Genomic DNA, 23,532 nt, shown 5'->3' with positions numbered 1-23,532 from the left:
AACGGACCTGAGGCAATTATCAATGCAAGTCCGATTTATAAAGACCAGGATGGAGCCTCCATTTCAGGCACACCTGTACAGGAAAGTAACTCCATCTGCCATCTGGGAACAGGCCCTCCGCTCCTCCCCCTCTGTTTCAGAGAGGGAGCATGGAACTTTTACATCCCCCATAAATACTTCCCGACCGCTCTCCTCAGTCAGCCCTCATCTGATTACAGGGCATCTTTATCTCTGCATTATGCTAAACATTACACTCACTTCCTCCCAGCCCTCTTTCCACCCTTCCCCACTTCACCAGACCTTGAAAGGGATTAGTTAAAATCCAGCCTCTCAGGCTCCCCTTTCCAGCCGGTGCAGCCCAGCTGCCCCCAGAGCCTCCCGGAGCCTCCCGGAGCCCCAAGCCCTGCAGCGGGGCTGGGCACCCTGCTCACAGCAGTCTCACCCCTGCCCAGCCCATCCTTGCTGTGCCTGTAGATTTCTATAGGCTCTTTGGTTTCACTGGATTATATACATATATATAAAATATTATACTGTATAAAATATGTGTATATGAAATATGTCTAGCCATCTTTTTTTTAAGCCAACAAAATATTGCAGCAGAATCAAATGTGTGGAGAAGCCAAAGATATTGGTCACATTCTATTTAAGTGGGTGGTGGTACCGTTGAGTGGCTGTTTTATTAAGTATCAACTACTTAAGAATTTTTTTTAAGTCGACTGCCCTGGTTTTAGAAATTTATATATTCTGAACTTTCCAGCCAAGGAAAGCTATACATCAGGTAGTTTCATGCAGGGTGGGGCCATGATTTTCCATCTGTATGAGCCACTGAAAGTAGAATGTTTGCTCTGCCTGCTTAATCTCGCAAAAAGTGCGCACCAGTTGCACTGGTTCGGGAATCACAGGAAAACGGTGGCAGGAAAATCCCGCTGAAGATGCTGGGCCTGGCAGGAGCCAATGCTGCAGACCATCTCTCCTCTCAAATGCTGACACTCAGACACTGCAAAGCAGCAAGAAACTTTCTGAACAGTAAACGTTTGCTTCATAAAGAGAACTGGTTTGCGTGACATCAGAATTGGGGAAGCTCAAAAGTGGGCTGAGGTCACGTAAGAAAAGGCTTCCCCACAGTAACCTAACATCTGTGCAACTGGCCACGAAGTACACTTGATGGAAAGTTGTCTCAGGAACTGCCTCACCCCAGTATCTTGGAAGGAAAAAAATCTAAGTACTCGAACAGGTCCTAACATCATGACTGTGACCTCCTGGTGCCGAGGCACTCTGGCAGTGACCAGATTAACCAGGAGAGGCAAATCTCCACTCCAGTCTCTGCGGCGTCCCTGCTTTTCTCCTGAGATGCTGCAGTGCATCTTGCCCACGTGGAGTAACTCCCCCAGGGTATTACAACAGAGCTTTTACAGGTTTTGTCTTCACAATGCACATATTTTTAAAATGGCACTGAGTTTCCAGGAATGGACCCCAACGTATTGTATCACACGGTACCCAAAAGGCAGTGGTGGTTGTGAGTGCTTGCCTGGCAGTGACCGGGCACAGAACCTTTGCCCAGGAGTCAATGGTACTGAAAGCCAGCGTCCTGCTTACACTGCAGGAGCCCCGGGGGAGGGTGTGAATAGGTTTTCCTTTGTTGTTCTTATGTGCTGGGTTCAGAATCTGGGAAAATGTTTTTAGGAATCCCAACTTTAGCCTTGCACCATGATAAATTCTGTACTTATTACAAGGTCATTAGAGCCCTCCAAGTCCAGATTCTACCCTCACCCAGAGGGGAGTGTGGGGCATGCCCATTCTCATCCTCACATGCCACATCTAATACCAGCGTCTTTGTTGTTGATGCTACCTAGTTACACTGCAGCACATAAATAAACCTCCTCACCCACACACCCCTTTTTAGTGCGTACACGAGAAAGGGTTGCTTTCTCTATTATTCTGAAGGACACTGCCAACAGCACTGATGTTTGAAACAGGCATGATTATTGAATGTAATAATTTACAAATTGCTCTTTAGAACCAATCCTAACACATGGAAGTTTATCAGATATGGCCTCTAGTATTTTTACTTTCCTATTGAAATTTGAACACAAAAATACTCTGTTGGAGTTAACTGCCGCAAACTCCTATTGTCATTTGCTAGTGATTCTATGATTCAAAACAAATGGCCAGACCTTGTTTAACACACAGTGCTGATCTAGCAGGCTACTGCCTCCAACATGTTCCTTTCAAATTACAGTGCAATGCACACAAATGCGTTTTCTAATCTCCCAAGACCTACTGTACACTTTCAGGCCCTACGAGCTGGAATGCACGTGTATAGAGTATTCTGGCACGTGCTCTCCCACGGGGGCCAAGGCACCGGCCCTGCAGTGTAGATGTCTTTGAGAAGGATGCTCTCTGGGGCTGGCCCCAGTCCACGGTGCTGGGCAATGCGCTGTTCACTACTCTGGTCCCTGTTTCTCTGCTACTGAGTCCTGCCGCCCTTGAAAAGGCCAAAGAAGGCAATTGAAGCAAACATATACAAAGAAACAAAGATCGAGAGTGGAAGCTGAACTTGTAAGTGTTACAGAAGCGTAGGAGGCCTTTGAGAAAATACCAGAGGCCCTTAGGGATCCTCGATTATCTCCACAGCCTGGGAGCAGTAACCTACAGTTCTAGAATCTACAGCAGTGAAGGCGACTCTGAGGTCTGGTGGCCCTGGTGCCCCCAACTGCAGCACGTCTAGGGGCAAATCTTCCCAGGCTGTGAGTGGAAGGGACTGATGCCCACGGTGGCGTGCAGGCATGCTGGAAACGGCCGTGCAGGACACGGGGTGTGGGTTTCCTTCTCAAGGGGGTTTAGAAAGTCCTATGAGACTCACTCAACTCTCCAGTACTGTGCTTAAAATGGAATTGTTAATTTAACCTCTCAGCTCTTATCGCCTGCTGTGTGAACAAGCCGAAATCCTCCACAGGAAGAGTGATTCAGCTGGCTTCTACTTATGAAGCTCTCAATGTTTTCTCTTTTGTAAAAATCTTTTCACAAAAATCTTTTGGTTCTATTAATTTACTGTATCCAATGTCTTAAGGACGGAGCTCTAGTTTAAAATAACAACACTTTCCCCACCGACATTTAAATTCACCACTTAAATTCAGAGGTCACGAGAATACTAAGTACCCTATACCCGTGATGACAGATCCCTTGTAACTGGGCACAGCGAAGACGAGGGCATCGGGGCTGTTCCGCTAACGTACAACCCCAACCCACAACACTGCGTAGTCTTAGACCAGAACAACGGACCATTCGCTGAAGTAAATCTTAGCTTCAGCCAGTGAGAAGGCAATTTTAGAAATTGTGTCTAAGACTTCTTTAAAAATGGCTCTTCAGCAGCTCTCCCCGTGCCAGTATAACTTTCCTGGGCGAGGCCCTCCTGAGGGGGGCAACACGCCCAGCTGGCTGAAGAACGGCCCGGCCGAGGCGGCGCCTGCAGCGCTGGGCAGGACAGCGGATGCGCACTCAGTGACGAAGGCAGTCATTTTTTCTTGAACTTCCGAAACATTTACTCTAATTCCTACTAACAGCAGAAGAGGGTCCGTGGAACTAGAGAGTCCTGGTTGTTCGCCCTTAAATCCTGGGTGGGGTTCCCGGTCAACCACTCGGAACCTCTGTATCCTCACCTAGGAAGTGCCCGTTCAGTGGCGCGCTCTTTTATGGTAGGCTGTGGTACACGTTTAAAATTATTTTTGGGTTTTAAAACAGTGCTCCAGGAAACTAAACTAACTCATACTCTCCTCCAACAATAGCAACAACAAAGTAAATATAATACAGTTTAAACATTTTTTAAAAACAACAATTCCATTGAATTGAACAAAAATTTTTTAAAAATTTGGAAAAGATTACTTTTTAGAACTCAGCATCAAGTAACTGGATTAAAATATGAGTTCTACCATAGCATTACACACCAATTCTCTAAATATTAACGTGGTTATTTTAAGATCAGCTAAAACATGTTAGGAAATAATGGTAAGATTTTACCACAACGGTTCATTAACATTCAAGGCATTAATAGGACACCTCTGATTTTTGTCAAAAATCACCCCAACACAGACAACTCTGACATGAGTGAACTACTGTAAAAAGTGAAAAGTTTACTTAAACCAAACAGAATGAACCCACTTCTCATGGAGGGAGATGGCTGTGCACTGAAGGGTGACCGCACAGCGTGAAGGGGGCGTGGGGGGTGCTGGGGTGGGGGGCGGAGGCCAAAGTCTGAAATCCAGGTTTACGGTTTTGCTTTTATTGTCTGCTGCTCTGCTGAGCCCAGAGTTCAGTGGAGTTCATAATTAATCAAGATCAAAGGGTTACCAACTTGAACAAAATAACCCACCCCTGGAGAGCCCTGTCTTCTTCTCCTACTTTTTATTCCAAAAGCACCTTTCCCTGTTTTAACACACGCTTCCAAAAATGCCATTCCATGCATTTAAACCTCCAAAGGCTAGCCAATGGAAATGTTAAGATTACTAAACAAAATTAACTCTCACCATATTAAAACATACATGTAACAGAAAAACCGGTACTTCAACACACGGATAGCAAGGGTGTTTGTTTAAAGTTAATAATCTCTAATTCACATCTTTAAATTGCTACTCTTGAACTTCTGTGCCAGACTTTCTCAGAATGTCTTCTTTTTATTCGTCATTGAGTTGGAGAAAACAAAGCAAGCGTTTACCCAATGACCCGCATGGTGGAATGTTGAAGGAGTGTCCTGTTAACTTATAGGAAGTTCACAGGGAGCCCTGGATAGAGAGAGGAACAAGTAGGGGTGGTACCTGTGTGATAAAGCAGTGATAGCAAATTGCTAGCAGCAGACAGGAGCTAGTGAGTGTTGACTGGACAGGTCTTTCAAGAAAATTTTTGTTGAAAAAACTGAAGACTTTCATATGGAGAAAAAAAAATTTATAGTGCAACATTCTAAGTGAAGATCAACACTAAATCTAGAAGATGCTAGATAATGGTATGGAAAAGTCTGGTTATTTCTCCTCATGTGATCTAGGACACATTTCCCATTTTTTAACCTGCCACTCCTCCTACTCCCCAAAGTAAACCATGGTCCAAAGGACGGGAAATTACTTTACCAAACTGCTTGATACCAAATCCTAAACCTACAAAATCCTTTATAAGTCAGGCCTTAATAAGACCTGTTTTCAAACAAAAGGAGGTGCTAACTTAGCCCACAGGGAGGAAAGCCAGCATGTTGTGCTAGTAAGAGGCTGACTGGGTTTTTAAGAGCCTCCCTGCCTGTATTCCAGTGGGCATGAATGGCCTTTCAGCTGGCAAGAATTACCAATTCATTTGATTCCCTTTCTTCTAGGATTCTGCCACCTTTCTCTCAGAGATGAAAAGCTTAACATACAATGAAACAAAGCGCAGGCAAGGCATTTGTTTTCCCTGAAGAATTCTGGGTCTTTTCACTGACCAGGTAGATGCCCAAATGGAGGCAGGCCTACAGGCAGACTGTAGGTCTTCAATTAGGACTAGAAGAGCCACCCGAATTAGAGAAGACTCGTTAAGCTAGAAAGAATCACAGAAACTACCTACCCTAGACACTTCACTTGGAGAAAGAAAGTGTTCAAGGTCACCAGCACTGCAACAACTCAAAGGACTAAGCTCTGCTCTCTGTAAATTGTTCCCTCCCCTGGCACTTTGTTTTAAAGGGGTCCTTGTATTGTGGCAGAGGTCCTCGCAATATCCAAGGTAGGTGATCTAGAGGATGCAAGAAGTTATTCTCATTAGTCCCTTAAAATTTATTGGATAGGCAATGGACTGTCAAAGAAATTGCAAGGAGAAATGAAGAGGTACCACTAATCACAGACACGTGAGGGATTAAAAAAAAGCCAGGCTGGGGAATCCTGCTTCGTTTGCCAAAGTTTCCTACCAAGAAAAGCAATCCTCACATTTGGATCCATCAGTGAAAGTCATGCCATAAGTCAGCAGACTTGACCTCTATAAGTGCAACTCCTTCTCACTCCTGGTTGAGATAACCCCACACTCTGCTAGGCAGTCTCAGTTTCTTCATACACAAAATGAGGGGTAGAGGCCAAATGACCCTTGAGGTCCTTAAAAAAAAAGATTTTATTTATTCATTCTTCAAGAAAGGGGAAGGGAGGGAGAAAGAGAAGGAGAGAAACATCTGTGTGTGAGAGAAACATCAATCTGCTGCCGGCTGCACATGCCCGGACCAGGGACCAGGCCTGCAACCCAGGCAAATGCCCTGACCGAGAATTGAGCTGGCACCCCTTCGCTCTGCAGGATGACACCCAAACAACTGAGCCCCACCGGGTGAGGGCTGCGGTCCCTTTTTAAACTTTGTGTTACACACACACACACACACACACACCCACACCCATGCCCTTAAAGTTCTTTAGCTGTGTCAGAGGGGTTAGCAAACTTAAGCCAGACAAATATTCTACAAAAGCAGATCAGAAAACTTTCAGCAGTAAAATGGCAACCGAAAATATCTTGAATCGAAAAAAAAAATCCCAAACCACAAAGACCTGAAACCATGACAAAGATATGTCCTCTCAGTGCAAGTGTTTATTACGCAATTATAAAGTTCCCAAGGGTGAAACTGGTCTATCAAAGTGTTTTGAAAAGGCAAGAAAGTGTTGAAAATTGAGCTTTAATAAGTTTAATAAGATCCTTTGAATAAAACAGGTACAACTTTGCTATGTGACTGGATTTACACATCCACAAATGTGAGATTCTCTCTCTCTAGCCACATAGAAAAAAATCCCCAAGACATATTTACAGGACAAATGCAGGCAAAGAGAAAAGGGACCTGCCTGTTTTCTCCCAAATAGTTCATCCTCCATGCTTTATCCATCAAGACAGCTCAACTCAAGACAGCTGCTCCAGTAGCAAAAGGTAATGAAGCAACTCCTTAATTTAAAGGTGGGGAGAAACTTTTATTTGTAGACCTTTCCAGTTTCACGCTGGATCCAGGATGCTTCCAGGACAAGAATGAGCTCAGGCCCCAGAGTTTTCTTGTAAATCAGTTGTTTGAAATTGAAGTGTATTTTCCTCACAGGAAAACCATAAAATGGTGAGCAGCAGAAGAGCCTAATCAGTTCCTAAAACACCCAAACCACAGGTTCTATTTCCCAATGGCTTTTACTGTCCACCGGCAGTCTCCTTAGCAGAAGCCTCTTCCCCTTTCCATTGGGAAAGGCCCATTCTTACTCGGCTCTGGCCAAGAGTTTTCCTGCCTGGGTGTGGGGCAGAGGAGAAAGGACAAGCAAGGGGAGTTCTTAAACTCCTGATTTACTCTTCATTTTGGGGACCCTGGAATTCGATATCACTGGATCTGGAATGGCTCTCAAGAGAGACAACCTGATGATCACCCAATAGTAAGATGGAGAAATCTTTAGCCCTAAGCAAGCAGTCAAACCAAAAGCAAGACACTGAGTTACAGCCGTGGTCATCAGTATCAACACCGTTGGTCAGGGATCCAAGTAAAGGTCACCAGGGTGGCCGCTCTGTTCTTTCATGGTGGCAATGATGCTAGTGAGCAATGAGAAGGGTAGGAACAAGGCAGGCGTCAGGCCCACACGATAATCAGGAAGCAGTGGATTCTTGACTGCAGAGAGAACAGGATATGACCTGCGAGGGACATTTCCTTCTGAGTTATTACAAAGCAGAGCCATCCACCTGGTACACGTGCTTCCTTCAAGTGACTTTCCTCCCATAAAAGAGCTGGGCAGTACAGAGAATGTGTAGGCCAACTAGCTATCAAGCTTGCTCACAGTTTAATAGAATATTCCTAAAATAAATTCATTTGTAGGAGAGTATTCTGGCTTGATTTCAAAGAGAGCTTCTGGGGAACACTAGTGCTATCCTCATATAACTAAGTCTACCAGCTTGTGGAAGGAGTAGAAGCTGTCTGATTTCAAGACTCTTGGTCTTCACAGACAATTGAGACCCTTGGAGACTAAGCTGCTGCCATTAGGCCTTTCCTGCCCATCATCAATATGCTTACACCAGGAAGTCTAACCAAGCCTTTAGATCATGCCTTCATTAGTGGCTAAAGCCCACTGCCCAAGGCAAGACAACCAAGTAGCCAGAGCCAACTTCTCCCACTGGGAGCTTTTCTGGCCAGGTGGCAGTCTGTATGGCCAAACAGATGGAATCACACTACCCTGAAGCCATGCTGTCACTCTAGGCTGCCTCCGAGTATCAGAAGAAAAGAATAAAAGGGCCCTGTCTTAATGTTTGGTCAAGGGGGAACCACCCACAGCTCATTTCATGCACGGTGTGCTTCAGCCCCTTCCCAGGATGAAGCCCACTTATAGGAAAGTCATGACCCCTGAAGGCACCGTACATACACCATCCTGGACTGAACACTGCTGCGTACCCAGCCGTTTCCTGCAGTGAGCAACCTGGTTTATGGAAGCCCTTGTGTAAACCAGAAAGGCTAGATAAACACAAGGAGTTATGACATGATGGCACTTTTTCTTGTGTGGCTGCATACAGAGAATTAACCCTGCCATTTATTGAAAGTCAACTCCTATCTCAAAAGACAATGAATTTCACATCTGCGTTCACGGCAGCATTATTCACAATAGCCAAGAGGTGGGAACAACCTAAATGTCCATCAAAAGATGAATGGGTAAGGAAAACACACACAACAGAAGATTTTTCAACTGAAAGAAAAAAATCCTGCCGTATGGTATAACACGGATGACCTTTGAGACATTATGCTAAGTAAAATAAGCCAGTCACAAGAAGACAAATGCTGCATGATTCCATTTTTAAATTCTGCTGTCTAAATGAATCAAACTCACAAAAACAGAAAGTAGAATGGTGGTTGTGAAGGGCTGGGGACCGGGTATGGGGAGCTCTTTAATGAGTACAGAGTTTCAGTTTTGCAGATGAAAAGGTTCTAGCGATCTGCTGAACAACACGCATACGGTGAAATAATGATGTACCACACATGTAAAAACGGCTAAGATGGAAAATTTTATGTCATCTTGTTTTGTGTCACGCACATAGAAAAGAGAGGCTGAAAAACAAAAAGCAGCCACTTGAAATGGATATACTCAAGATCTCAAATTCATAAATTCTGGGCTTTGGCAAAAGAATATTTCGTAGTCATTAAGAAGTAAACATCACCACAGGCACACCCCACAAAACTCTCCCCTAATCTAAGAAATACTCTTCTACACCATGAGAAACAAGTAACACATTTGCAAGACCTCAAGGTAACTACACAAGAGGGACCTTGTGCTTCAAATATAAATGTAAATGTGGCCCATGCTTGTTCCTTGGGCTACTAGGCAAATTACATATATGAAAAAGAAAACATTAACTTTGTAATGAGTCTGACTGAGATAAAAATGGCCTTTCTTACAAAACCATTTCAAAAAAGAACAGAGGCCAAGTGAAGCACAACCGACTTTCCCCCAGTTGTAAGCGTTAAAACCCCCCATGAGGCCTTACCGTCTAATGCATGCTTGCCATGTTTACAGCGTTGGCAACGGGATCCCTAAAACGTTCTTTATGACCAGTCCCTTCTTAGTTCTTCTATTCCAACCTCCGTTTTTAAGATTATTTTAAAAACGCACAATCACAAGGATTTTCTGAGTTCCATTTCTTCATCGTGGGGGTTGGTGATGTTTTTAAATATTTTTCAAAGCAGAAAAAGGGGCTGTTTTATTTTTCTTTGGAACAAGCTCCTGCCAGGTTTTGCACACTGCAGTTCTTTGGTGACATGATGAGCACACACGCCCGCCCACAGACAGGAGTTCTGCTCTTCACCCTTCCCAAGCAGCCTGTGTGACACATGCCACCTGTGCCCCATTTAATGGAATTCAAGTGGCCCAGTCAGACGGCAGGTCCCCCGGGGCCAGAGCAACCCCTCTCTTCCATTGGATGGGTACGAGGAACGTGTGGAAAGGAAAACCACAAAAAAGCCCAACCCCGCTCAGACACCTCCAATCTGAAAATCTTTACAACTGTATGAACTAACACTGAAGACTGAAAGTCATCTCTGGGGCTGGAATCTGGAAAGAGATAGCATCTTGCTGCAGTTCCTTGCACACTGAGCTCTATGAAGAGAAGGTGGCTGAGTCCCTGCCCTGCTCTCCGAGTGTACAGCAGGGAAGGTAGACTGTCATGTCAGCCAAGAGACCTTTCTAAGAGGGCCGCCATGCCGGCCTGCTTCTGAAGCCTTTGCCTTCCCTATGGTGATCATTAGTCATGAAGAAACCTTGGTGACTAAGAATCCACCTGGGAATGGGCACAAATTTGTAATTGTCCCACAAGCACCCTGAGACAATCTGGGCACAGGCATCAATGCAAACAAGTGGACAGCACATTTATACCTAGAAGAATGCTCAGGACTAATAAAAGTCCATGCTGGTTTGATAAGACAGTGGTCATCTGCCCCATTTACGTGTCCTTAAGAGTGGGGTTTATGCCCTAAGAAGGCTGTTGTGTACTTATTTCTGGCTTTCCTAGCTACACATGAAAGGTGATTATTTCTAGACATTGCTACAAGATTCATCTTCAAGTGCTATTAATCCCACCCACTGTGTAGGCAGAGTGACCACAAACCCTGGATGTCGGGGGGACAGCATAACAGCAGAAGATGGGCAATGGCCCACAGGCCATGAAGAGGTCCGGCCCCCACCCCTGGGGCCATTGCCATGAATCCATAAATCATCCACTCGTACAGCAGGGGCCAGACTGTGGATTCACTAAACAGATCTCTCTAAACAAAAGTAAGTGTTTTTAAATGGTGATAATCTACAGTGATTTTAAATAACCTGTTTTTATTAAATGGTTACTGAATTCATTATAGCTGTCAGTCATTAGAATATACGCTCAGCAGGGAGGAGGTCTTCAAATCTCGGAGGACTGGGAAAACTATCCTTGACGTTTACTAATCTGTTTCACTGAAATATTCTGGACTCTAATAAGCTTTGAGAATTCGAACACTCTATACTCTGACTTTCACTCCCTCAAGGAAGAAGAGGGGAAAAAACCCCTTTGTCTAAGGTGGTGTCACTCTATATGGCTCAGAAAATGTGGCCACCAAAACTATCTAACGAATTTTTGAGTCGCACAGTTCTTTCTTGATATCCGTCCAAGAAGAGTTAGCCACTGAAGAACCAAAAAGGAAATAGCTAAAAGTTGCTTCTATACAGAGCAATTAGTGGCTCCAGATTAGAGACTCCAGTAAATCCATGAATAAAAGAAAACCCAGGAGGAATCTATCGCCAATAACAATAAATCCCCGCTGAAGAGGGAATTAAAGCAAGGACAGGGCTTGGCCCACAGCGCAAGCATTTTTTTTTAACTCAACACCGCCCAGCACGTAGCTCTGAACACAGGCAGCGTCTCACTCGGAATCTGTGTATCGCTTCCAAGTTGAAAGAGACCCCTCCCTCAGCATTGGCTGTAGCTCTGTATTCCTTTGCCCTCAAAGGGAAAAAAGGAACCTAAAAACCATGTGGTCACTCGGGACTCAGGGGTCACGGCTGAATAGCACAGGGACCCCCGAAGAGCAGCGGACCCAGCAGCGGGGTGCTCACCCCCGCCAATCTGCAGTGGTCCTTACCCCCGAGGGCGCTGTGTTCACCAAAGCTGAACAGAGTCCACGCTGCCCTGCAATCATCTGGACAGGACCTCAGCCAGTCCCTACTACGCCAGTCACGGGAAAGCAAGCCATTTTCACTGAGAATGCCAAGAAGTCAAGAACTTTGAAGACTGTTTTCATACACCTGCCTGTAATCGTTTTCTGTAGGCCTCAAAGGGGGAAAAAAGAACATAATGGAAACTAAGATGTTAGCAAAATTGAAGCACATTAGCTGTCCTCGCTTTAGTCCATATAAGTCACATTGTTTTTCTGATTACTTTTGACAAAGGGACCCCTGAGCTGAGCATGATATTCACCAGAGCTTTGAGAGAAGACTCCTTTTACTCTAAGGTCACAAAATTCAGGCTTTAGTTTAAGCTAACATTTTTTAAAGTAGTGTTTCTTTTACAACTTAAAAAGTGTTAATGACAAGGAATAAAAAGGACCCTCACTTTGAACCTGAAGTATTTTTAACATCACCAAGTGCCATTATTAAATATGCACGATGCACGTATATGCACACATGTAAAAATAAGCACTACAGATGTGGGCAGGAAAATTCTTAGCAAAACCCCCACATATTTCAAATACTGTTCTTCCTCATTATTGTCCTCTACCAGAATTAGCACGTTACAGCATAACAGGTGGCTTTCATTTATAGAATGCAAAATTAATGAAATTTGGAGATAGCCCCGTCTCCAAAACCAAATTGGCCATTCTAAAAAAAGTGTACCCCTTAAATCTACAAAACAAACAGAAACGAACCAAACAAACTCCCTTCACACTGGCTTTCCATATTATCTGAATTTCTAAATGTATTTAAATAAGTAAATTTAATACATTTACCGACACTTTAAAATACAGATACCTGAAGGAAAACAAGACAATATCGTGGGCTTTATGAGAAGGGGCAAAGGGGAAGAAAGACCGCTTGTTTTTCCAGCTTGGTCACCCCGGATATGTTTGATGCTGTCCAAGTGATAACAAAACTCACCATCACAGATGGAGCTACTCCATAAATGCTAACTCGTAGGCAAAATTGTGAGCAGTTGTGTTACGGGTCCTGACACAGCCTTTCTGGACAGACCAGAAAAGCATAAATAGTACTGCCTCTGTCTCTAACAAGTAGGATGCAAAAAGTATTTAAAAATATGAGGAGACACTGAACGGGCTGTCAACACACTGAGGAATGTTTAATGTGCTCAAATAAACAAGGTCTGTGCCTTAACTCGTCAGGCACTATTTAAATTTAGTGAGTGAAGAAAGAGACAGAGGGTCAGACAGGCGACACAGCCTCCCAATTATGTGGGGCAATCCTTCAGGTCACGTGAAAGCTATAATTAAATGTTGGTACCAAGCCCCCACGCCCCCTTCTCCCACCTAGAGAATGTTAATGCATGAATTCAGCATGAACACATTATGATTTGTAAAAACAGACATAGTCACTCAGTAGGGGAATAAAGCTTTCTTGTGGTAAGTCTTACATCTTGAAGGGCAGGAAAAAGCACAATATTTTTTTAAAAATCCAAGTCATAAATACAGTCATTATCATTTGACCATCTCCTTTAGCTCATTTCTGCTTATTTGTATTTTTTTTCCAGTTTTAAGCCAGCCCCCCAAAAGGTATACCACCTCTGCAAGCTGTTTCCTAGGCAGCATCTTTTAAACTATAGGCTTAATGAAGGAGATGGGTTAAAACCATTTCTATCTGAATACCTGAGAGATTTGTTTTCAGAAAAGGGGTGAGTAGACAAGAACTATGACCATCAAAAGACCAGGGTTACCTCTGTGTCCTTGCACGTGGGCACAACACACACACACACACACACACACACACACACACACACTCAGTTCTTTATAAATTGAGTAATTTTTTCCCTCCCTTAAAAACTGTTGAAAGCAAACCCTGCAAAGGTTAGAGAAGAGAACGATGAAATCAGTCCATACAAACAGTAAGCACATACCTGCCGGGTGGTGCCATTTCCTCTACATGGTAGAACCCAAGTGCTGGGTATCAGCATTATTGCTACTATAAAGCTTCCGATAAAAATGGATCGTCTCTTGCTGACCTGAGAACCAGCTGGCTGCTTGACGAGTGGTTCCCCCCATATGTGATTCAGTCTCCTTGACAAATATACTGCATCGCACTGGATGAGTCATCCCAGGGTTAGTCCGCATTTTATGGGCCTGTTGTGTCATTACTCACATTCGACATCCTGCTTCTCAAAAGTGGAAGCTGGAAGCCTGACAGCTGACAGATGCTTTTTCCAATTAAAATATTGTTTTAAAAAATTCCTGTAAGTTACAATTATCAGTCATTGATGATACTATGACCTGCCCAGGAAGCAAATGGCACAGCTCAATGCCCGGATTACAGTCTGCAGAACCACAGTGCCCGTTCACCTGCTTCCCACCCCCAATCGAATAATATTGCTCCGAGTTGGGAGCAGAGGGCCCCTCCCTCTTTGAAGCTATCAGTGAGTGAGTGCAGGCCTGGCCCTCGCTGATCTTATGCTGTAAGGTCACCCGGCTGCAGGAGCTTTGTAAAAATTACACATTAAAATTTTGGTCCTTGGATTAATTTTCTTAGGTGGGATAGTGGCACTGTGTTTATAAAATGTCTACTTTTTAGAGAAAAGCATACTAGGGGTGAAATGATATGCTATCTGGGATTTGTCATGAAATATTTTAGCACAAAAGGCATGGTGGGGGTGGGGAAAATTGGCAAAATCTTGATACCTTTGCTTCTGTGTGGTGAGTCTATAAGGATTGGCTTATTATTCACTTTTTGTTTGAGTATCTCTGATATTTTACATAATAAAATATTTAAATCCCCCAGCCCCGAGTCTCTGCAGTCTAATTGGTACCCAAACAGGGCACTTTTCGAGTTAGGCACAAACCTGCCATGAGTGTGAGTAGCGCACCACTCACACAGTGCACTCAAACGCCTCTGTGGGTGAGGGAGACTCTGGCTTGAAGGCGTGATACACACATGTCCTAAGGCATGTCCCAAGCTGCTGTGAGGGCTGCAGTCCCCAATCCTGCAGACACAAATTCCTGGTGCCCTCTCCTCCCAAGACTGTCTGGTTGTTGTTCCTCATGCTTCCGTTGAGGATACAAGCCCTGGCCCCATTTGTGAGCTCAGTGTTGACATAATGAGGGAGAGGTGACTATTTCCAGCTTCCTTATAAGGTTTGGAAATGCTCCACGAGAGGTTATGTAAGTCACATCCACAGTCCCCTCACACCAACCAATCCTTTGTAAGGTGGCACAGGGTTTGCACGACTCACCTTATGCACAAATTGGGTTACTTAAACCATGTGAAGGAGGAAGAGACTTTGATTACACGGTTAGAAAAACCCCTGATATGGGAGCTCCAAGGTATGTTACACGAAACCACTGTTGAAACTAGATGTCATTAAGAAAAACCATATGGGTTGTTCTGAAAGCACAACGAGTCAGCACAGGACACCTGAAATAAGAGGTCCCACCAAATCCTCGGACCTCCTGTCTCCACCGGGGGTGTGTCAGGCCAAGGCTCCCACCTCAGCCAACAACCAGCCAGCCAAGCCCAATTCTCAAAGAACAGTGCCCGAAAGGACTGCAAATCAGCTGCAAATGGTTGTGACAGTCCCTACATGACATCAAATGACAAATCTACACTGATTAGGGCTGTGGGTGGCCCTGAACTGAAGCCTTCCTTTGTTCTGACAAATTCTTCCCTTGTAAGGACTGCAAGCTTACAGGCATCAAAATGTCCCCTGGTGATTTAATAATAACTTGTCACATGCTTGCCAAGCATGCTTTACCTAAGGCAACAGGTAGAAATAGGGGAATTAATAAACTTCTCGTCTAATTTGAGTTTCTAATTACTTTTAAGTAAATCCATAGCCCATTAAAAAATTTTTAATTTAGATTTAACTAATTAAATATAAGGAAGCAGCAGCAGTGATGTATGCACACATGGAATGAGAATAAAGCCAATGTGATACAATGTCAACAACCGGTAAAATGGGTACAAAAGATCTTTGTACCATTCTTGCAACTTTCCTGTAAGTACAAAATATTACAGTTAAACACAAATACTATAACACTCCTGCTACCCCCACATGATTTTTATGGTGGAATGACCACCCAGTTGGCACCGCCCTCGCCCATCTCAACAAATGTGGACCAGGAGGACACTTACCAAAATGCAAACACAGAGAAACACCTCTGGGTCAGGGTTCCTCCACGTGTGTTCCTTGCAAACAATTTTTTTTAATGGGTGCAACTTTTTTTTCAGGTTTTTATTTTATTTGTTTTCAGAAAGAGGGGAAGGCAGGGAGAAAGACAGGGAAAGAAACATCAATGTATGGTTGCCTCTCACATGGCCCTCACAGGGGACCTGGCCCGCAACCCAGGCATGTGCCCTGACTGGGAATCGAACCAGTGACCCTTTGGTTCGCAGCCCACACTCAATCCACTGAGCTACACCAGCCAGGGTGCAAACAATTTTTTAAAGACTCCAAAAGACAAAACAAAAAAACCCAAATAAACATTTCAGGAAAACAACATACCATGTTCTCGAAAATACTGTGTCATTTTGTGTCTCACAAACCTACCTGACCACAGGAAACCCCACTTCCATGACTGTTAAAGCACTTTGGGAAATGTAGGTGGTGAAAAATAGAATACTTTTCTCCAATATTGTAAGTTTTCTTTAGATACACTTCACTATCACAACAAAAAGCATCCAAACTTGGTTTCTGCTATGTTTCACAGACGTTTCTGTTTGGTTGACTTGCATGCTAATAGCCACTAGTCGGTCAGGAAATAACTTGTGTTATGTGATTATCTAGCCTCCCCTGACCACACTGGGGTGGCCTATGCCGAAGCCACCATAGGCGGCAGCCAAGGAGCCTGCACCCGGGTGTACAATGGAGGTGACGGGTCTGCTGGTGCTGGTGTTTCTGGTGGGAAGCAGCTGGCCCTGGGAACCTGGAAACCAGTCAGGATACCTTTGGCCTCTAAGCTCTCAGACCAGTCTCCTAGCACCAATTCTTGGGTGTTAAGAAGCAAAATGAGCCTGGAAAACACAACACCACATAGCTTCCAATTTCTTTTAACTTGTTAATGGACTCTTATCTGTCTGGGGTTTTTTTGTTTTGTTTTTTGGGAGGGGAGGCTCAAGTCCAAATACTGGGTAATGTGAAGATATGAAAGCAAACATGGGTATCAGTGATGTTAGTACTGTAGGCTGTACTGACTATGTAATGGGAAAGCATGAGCCTAGCTAGAGTCAGGCTGTCTTTGTTCAAAACCTAGCCTAGCCCTTACGTTATTTAACTTCCCTAGGTCTCTGTTTCTTTATCTGTAGAATGGGTCCAATACTATGAATGACCTCGCACCATTGTTCTGTGTGGGATAAATGTGACCATTCGCAAGTCCTTGGTATGGGATCTGGCCACATACAGAGCACTCATTAACTCATGCAAACAAGATAAGGATGTTTGTAAGTTCTATGAATTTAGATTGTCAGGGGTGGGCAAATGGTCTGTCTACACATAAGTCTGTGGCTGCTTTAGTGCTATGAAGACAGAGTGCAGCAGTTGTCACAGAAACCACACAGTCCCCAAAGTTGAAAACATTTACTATCTAGACTTTTACAGAAAAAACTCCGTAGTCCACCGGCAATCAACACTGGAGGCAGATAAAGAACCACTTCTTTTCCCCACAGACGTTTTAGGGTCATCTGTCCTTTATTCTGCTTAATTCCTCCATTTATTTATTTATTTATTTATTTATTTAATTTACTTACTTATTAGCAAGGGACACCTTTTATTTTTTATAGAGAACCTTACACATTTTAAGAAATTTGAGTGTGCTCTCATGTTAAAACTTTTTCTACATTAGACTATTAGCATTTTCAAGCATACAGGAAAACTGAAATAAAGACACAGGAAATGCATGTATACATACACCGGTCACTCAGATTCAATAATCAGCATTTACTGTAGCTGCTTTATCACATTCATCTATCCAACAATCCATCTTATTTTTAAACACGTTTCAAAGTTAGTTGCAGAGAGTGAGAAAACTGAACCCTAACACATTAAATTTTAATGCCTTGTACTCTTCTATAAAAGCAAAGTTCTCTCTGCCTGCACAAGGGTATATACAGTTGTATCCAATGGGAAATCAGGAGGTCTGTGCTCTAGACCAGGGTTCAGCAACCCACAGCTCATTTGCTAAAACTGGCCTATTACTTGCGTTACAAAACAAATTTCTATTGTTAATGCCTCAGTTCAGAATCAGACGTACAAGCGTTACCTATGGTGACTTGGTCCACCTGAGCCACACAGCCCATGCTTCCCTTACAACACAAAACACACATCACAGCGTTCTGTCTCTTGTCGGCGGGTAAATCCACGGAGCCCGAGGCCGCCTGCTGGTCTTTCTGTCTCCCCTACTGCAGAGCCCAGTGACCCCAGCTGATGTGTGTGAATCCACAGCCTGCCTCCCCTCCCCCAAGTCACATCTGTGCATTATGTCGAAACCACATGTGTCCCCAGAGCTTGAAGCAAGAGGTGAAAGATGATCTGAAAGAGGCATTCAGGAAACTGAGCAAGCAGAAATGAAGGATGCTTTCAAGAGTGCTGGACAGACAGGCAGGATTAACCCAGCACGAGGGGCCTTCACCAGTGAGGGCGGCTGCACCACCACTGCTGCCAACAAGGCCCAGTGAGAAGACTGGGGGCCAACCCAGGAAAATGAGGAACACGCCTCGACGCAGGTCCCAAGACATATCCCTGCATCCAATCGTGCTGCCTATTTTCTTTGGCAGAAGAACTTGTTTATTTGGGGAAAATGAGCCCACAGCATTAATGGATAATGCAGGTGAAGGAACTCTTGGGACTTGTCTCTGGGAGAGGAAATTTGAACAAAAGAAACCATTCTAATTGCTTCAGTTCTCTTACAAGAAGTCTTTGCCAGCTGTTCGGACCAAGATTAAATCTGGGGTGCACTTAGACACACAGGGTCTTTCTGGCAGTCACTGTTGCGTTATTGGAAAATACCGACATCTTTGCAAAGTCAATCCAACAAAAAACTGCAAATGTTAAATTCTAGAGTGGATGTTGAGGGCAGGGGCTGGTCAAGGAAGAGGTGGGAGACAGATGATTTCTATCGTTACCTACGATAGCAGAATTTCAGAGACAGCATGAAAATCTCACATGAAGCCAGGTTAGCTGTCTGCCATGCCCCTTACATTGAAACTGGTTGGCACAGGGGCAAGATAATACTCCCTCCAAAGCTCATCGTTAATTTCAGGATGTTCAGCATGGCCAGAGTCAGAAGGCCCTCAGTGATTAAATGCATATGGGCTATTATGCTAAACAGATTAACAAGAGACCCTATGATGTGAAGAAGACCTTCCAGAGCTAGGCTTGTAGATTCAGCCAGGTTTCTTCAGAGAAAGGTAAAGGGAATTCACATTCACTAAGGAACCACAAGGTGTGGGTGTTCTGTATGGTTATTCCAATTCACCCACAATTTTGTTCCTTGCCTGTGTGGAGGAAAAATAGGAGGCTGAACTAACGGGTTGATTAGTCTAGAGAGTCTAAATCTCTAGAGCACAGGATGTTACACAAGCAGGCCAGGACTGATAAAAGAGGAAGAAGGAATCTGAGCTGTATCAGGAATATGGAGTCATTCTGGGAAATTATGAAGGAGCCAAGGGCTTGATAGAAAGGAAAAGGTAAAAGCAGTCAGAATTCTGGGTACAGGCATACCTCCTTTTATTGCACTTTGCTTTATTGTGCTTCACAGGTGTTCTCCCCGCCCCGCCCCATCCCACCCCCCTTTCTAAAGAAATCAAAGGCAAGACCCTCTACCAGCAAAAAGATTACGACTAACTTTATTGTGGTGGTCTGGAACCGAACCTGCACTACCTCCGAGGTGTGCCTGTCTCTGGTTGTGTTGGAGGCTGGGTGTCCGTTAGAAGACCACTGTACCCTTCAAGCCTGGAGAACAAACAGGGCAACAGGGCCTGGCCTTAGAGACCTGACCTGGGCGCAGAGAGAAACCACACCGGGCCTAGGGGTGAAATTTTAAGTTCAAGGGATGAGGTTGCCTCAAGACCTGGAGAGAGAAGGAATACAGTAGTGTCCAAGGGGTGACCACGTTGTATATTTAACACCTGCCAAGCTGAACAGTGAGGTCTGTGTTTGAAAACTGATCACGGTTGGATGGTTCATTCCTCAAGGCGCAGCTGTGCCACGAATATCGGTGCACACACGCAGTGTGCTGGGCCCCAGGTGCCATCAGCCTGGCTCGGCCCATTCTATTATCTCCCAGCTTCAGGCCAAGGCTAGACCTGAAGCTGCTCAAAGGCTGGTTAACTCCAGGACCAGTCTTCAGAAAAGAAACCTATCACTCACCTTGTGTTGGTCACAAAAAACTTATCCAAGACAATGCAGCTTCCTAGTTAAGCAACCTTCCCCGTGAAAGCCACCTCGGTTTGTCAGATGGTTATACAGATATTGGGCTGTGGACACAGCGAGCTCCTCTGAGGACTCTTGGCCGTACTCTTTAATCCTTCACCTATGCAAGTAGCACACTTTATTGGAGTTAGAAATCCTGTGAATTCATTCTGTTGGGAGGCAGGAGTGTGGGCCTGGCTTCACCATCACTCCTATCACCTCGGGCAGAACTGCCTGTCTTCTTGGTGCCTTACTTTCCTTGTCTAGAAAATGTAGGGCTGAAACTAGATCAGTCCCTGAAGCTCCAGAAAGGCACTGGTAACAGCTAAATGAGAAAACCGCCTAACAGTACAAGTAGAGATGAGAGAGGAACGGGAAGAAGGCTGGACAATGCTGGCGGAGAGAGACCAAGGCACTGAAGGCAAAGCTCCGTTCCAGACCCTGGACCTCAGAGACCAGCCTAGCCTGACACACTGTCTCAGAGGCAGCAGATCTCACCCCACAGCTAGGGCTGACTTTGCCTTATAAACATCACTAGTCAACAGTGTCAGCCAATGTCACCCTTAGCTACGGTTGTGTCATCTGCAAGCACCGCGCCTCACAATCTCACAGGACTCTGATCCCAAAGACAAGAGACAGGGAAATGGAGTTCAGCACATCCTCTTCTTTGTCTTCAGGGCAATCAGGACGATTGTAGGTAGCATCCTGTCACGGCTTGCGTGCCACCTTTGCACTGGACTTGAGATTCTCAAGAAAAGGTTTTCTTTTTCTTTGTTACTTTTGTAGCTCAGTGTCCAGCAAACAGTAAACCCTTGGCAGACCAAATTTCTCTCTTTCACTCAACAAACACGGATGAACCTTTACTGGCTGAAACAGGGAGTGGAGGTGAAGATTATATGAAGGCAGGACATGAGGGCAAGGTGGCAGCAAAATTTTGTAATGTGTATTTTCTTCATTACAGTCAGTTCACTGTGGAATGTTAAGAAATGCAAAGAAAAGCATTCACCTGAAATGACATCTAGGTGGTAGAATTTAAGAGAATGACAGGCATCAACAGTTGTGTGATGCCTGCTTGCTAATTTGTTGTATTCTTTGCCACTGTCTCAATCATTTAAAAAATGATTGGGAAGTAATATTTTCTTATTTTTTTAACTTCTGATAAAAACAAGTGGCAATATGTGCAGGGTTTAGCAAAATTTTTTTTCCTGCTTTAGTTCAGCACCCCAGAGGGGCAAATGATTAATTTATGGTTTTCATACATTATGGATCTTACATATTAACTAAAAAGCTAGGAGAGCAGCCTAGAATTCTAAAACAAACCTGAAAGATGTCTCATTCTAAACCAACCATGCTTGACAGATGAGGAAAACTAAGGCCAGTGGTCAAGTTTCTTTCTCAAAAGCAGTAGGAGCCAGAATGCATCCAACACTCTAACTCCATTGTTCCTGACTAGGAATTACCTACCCAGCTAAAGCCAAATTCTGTCTCACCGTTGACTTTTGGTTTCTGAAAAGCAATCAGACATGATTCCAGAGCAAGAAAAGTAAATGACAAGCCCTGGCTGGCGTAGCTCAGTGGATTGAGCGTGGGCTGGGAACCACAGTGTCCCAGGTTCGATTCCCAGCCAGGGTACATTCCTGGGTTGCAGGCCATAACCCCCAGAACCACACATTGATGCTTCTCTCTCTCTCTCCCTCTCTCCCTCTCTCTCTCCTTCTCTCTCTCTCCTTCTCTCTCCCTCTCTCCCTCTCTCTCTCCCTCCCTCTCTCTCTCTCTCTCTCCCCCTCCCTTCCCTCTCTAAAAATAAACAAATAAAATCTTAAAAGAAAAAAAAAGTAAATGACGATGTCCAAATATGTGCCTACACTACAATTCTCAGGTACCAGATTAAATAAATCAGTAGAAAGGCAGCCAAAGTCAGTCACTTCTTGCTCTGGAAATTGTTTCTGACTTTGCCATAAACATTTTAGTGCTATCAGGAATTTTAAAAGTGGGTCAGTGAACCTGAGTTGGGGCTCACCGGCCAACAGATCTCGAACCTCTGGACAAGGCTTACACATCACTGACCCTGCAGACTTCCTCCCCCTGGTCCACCTGAAGGCACTGCTGGGGAGCATCCAACCTGTTTCAAGCACCTCCCTGTTCTCAGGAACCCCCAATAGGGGTCTCACAGTAACACTTGCATGAAGAGGGGAGGGAAGGGGAGAACCCAAAGTACCTGTAAGAAAGAACCTTTGCTCTGTGTGGTCCTTCAGATGAGTGCCTTTCAGGGGAGTCTCATTGATGCACTGTTAACTTTCCAAATTCAACACCACCCTCTCAGCAAGAGAACAGAAGCAAGAGTCTGAGCCCACTTAAAGAGAGAAGAGGCCCTTCCTCTCAACAAACACATCTGCTGGAGTTGGCTGACATCTGGGGACCCACTGTCCACATGCCTCTGCGGGCCCACTGCCACCCTTGATGTGCCTCTCGTGTGTAAATATGCACTACATGCTCATCTGTTCATGTGCACGTAAGCGACAGCCAGCTGTCTCATTCAGTGCTCCATCATGAAAACAGTGATTCTTCCCACAACTGGAGGAAGAGAAGGACTGTATGCTGGTCTCCAACGGAACTGTCAAGGGCAAAATTACAACCAGGTGCAATTTCTATCATGTGTACAGTGCTACTCAAGAGGAAGAGACCTGAGGGAGAGATATCAAGTCCCTGATCAAACCTCAACCTAACCAGTATTCTCCCCTAGAACAGTCCTCACTGTAGTACTCATTCAAGGAAGAAAAGGGACAGAGGAAGGCAGGCTTGGGGCTACCTACTCTCTTCACTTAGTTGCTACTTCAAAGGACAGACAGCCTTCAAGTTTCACTGCAGTAAGTATCAGATGGCTAGAGGTAACAGTGGCGGGGGCGGACAGTGAATGTGGACTCCACCTGTTTCATAGACTTAAAAACCAAAGACAAGCTCCAAATGTACAAATGAATAAAATATAAAAAGTAAATTTGTGGCAGAGTCAGAATACATCCTGAGTGCCCTTGAAAATTCATCTTTCAGAGTACTTTTAAATAAGGTTCACTCCCGCATGATCTTTATCTCAAGTCTCTCAAAGAATTCTCTCTGCCCCTCATTCTCCGCTCAGGAAGGAGAAAACTATCCCATGGATTTCATCTGTTGGTTTCCTGTGAGCCCTGGAGGAATCGTCCCTGATACTAAGAATGTGCCAAATGTGGAGAGCAAGTCTTAACATCAGAACATTCTAAACTCCCAGGGTGGGACCAGTTCAGCTCAAAGGGATTTTACTACTAGGATTCAGTGGAAATGAAATAAATACAAACACACAGACAGCATGGCTCACGGGATGCCAGCGGACAAGCAAGAGACCGCCCAGAAGAGCAGAATGGGAAGGAAAGCCAGGCCTCCCACTGCAGCCCCTCCCACCAGGCCACCTCCACAGAAGGC

The 23,532-nt window shown here is 44.6% G+C and overlaps 1 protein-coding gene across 4 annotated transcripts in view; it reads right to left on the bottom strand.

Annotated features, from left to right (window-relative positions):
* SPRED2 (sprouty related EVH1 domain containing 2) overlaps nt 1–23,532 on the bottom strand; it is a 111,866-nt gene that overhangs the window by 35,291 nt on the left and 53,043 nt on the right. Inside the window, exon 1 of one of the 4 annotated variants that reach the window (XM_045827981.1) lies at nt 13,582–13,711. The exons of the other annotated variants lie outside the window; for them this stretch is intronic. Coding sequence (XP_045683937.1) covers nt 13,582–13,598 — 17 coding nt within the window. The 5' untranslated portion in view covers nt 13,599–13,711. Of the gene's footprint in view, nt 1–13,581; nt 13,712–23,532 lie in introns of those variants that run through there. 4 annotated transcript variants of the gene reach the window in all.

This window comes from Phyllostomus hastatus, unplaced genomic scaffold (assembly GCF_019186645.2).
Source record: "Phyllostomus hastatus isolate PE091 unplaced genomic scaffold, TTU_PhHast_1.1 phas_scaffold_78, whole genome shotgun sequence".
Lineage (NCBI taxonomy): Eukaryota > Metazoa > Chordata > Mammalia > Chiroptera > Phyllostomidae > Phyllostomus > Phyllostomus hastatus.
The sequence above is the reverse complement of the archived record's forward strand: the minus strand, read 5'-3'. Positions and strand labels throughout refer to the sequence as shown.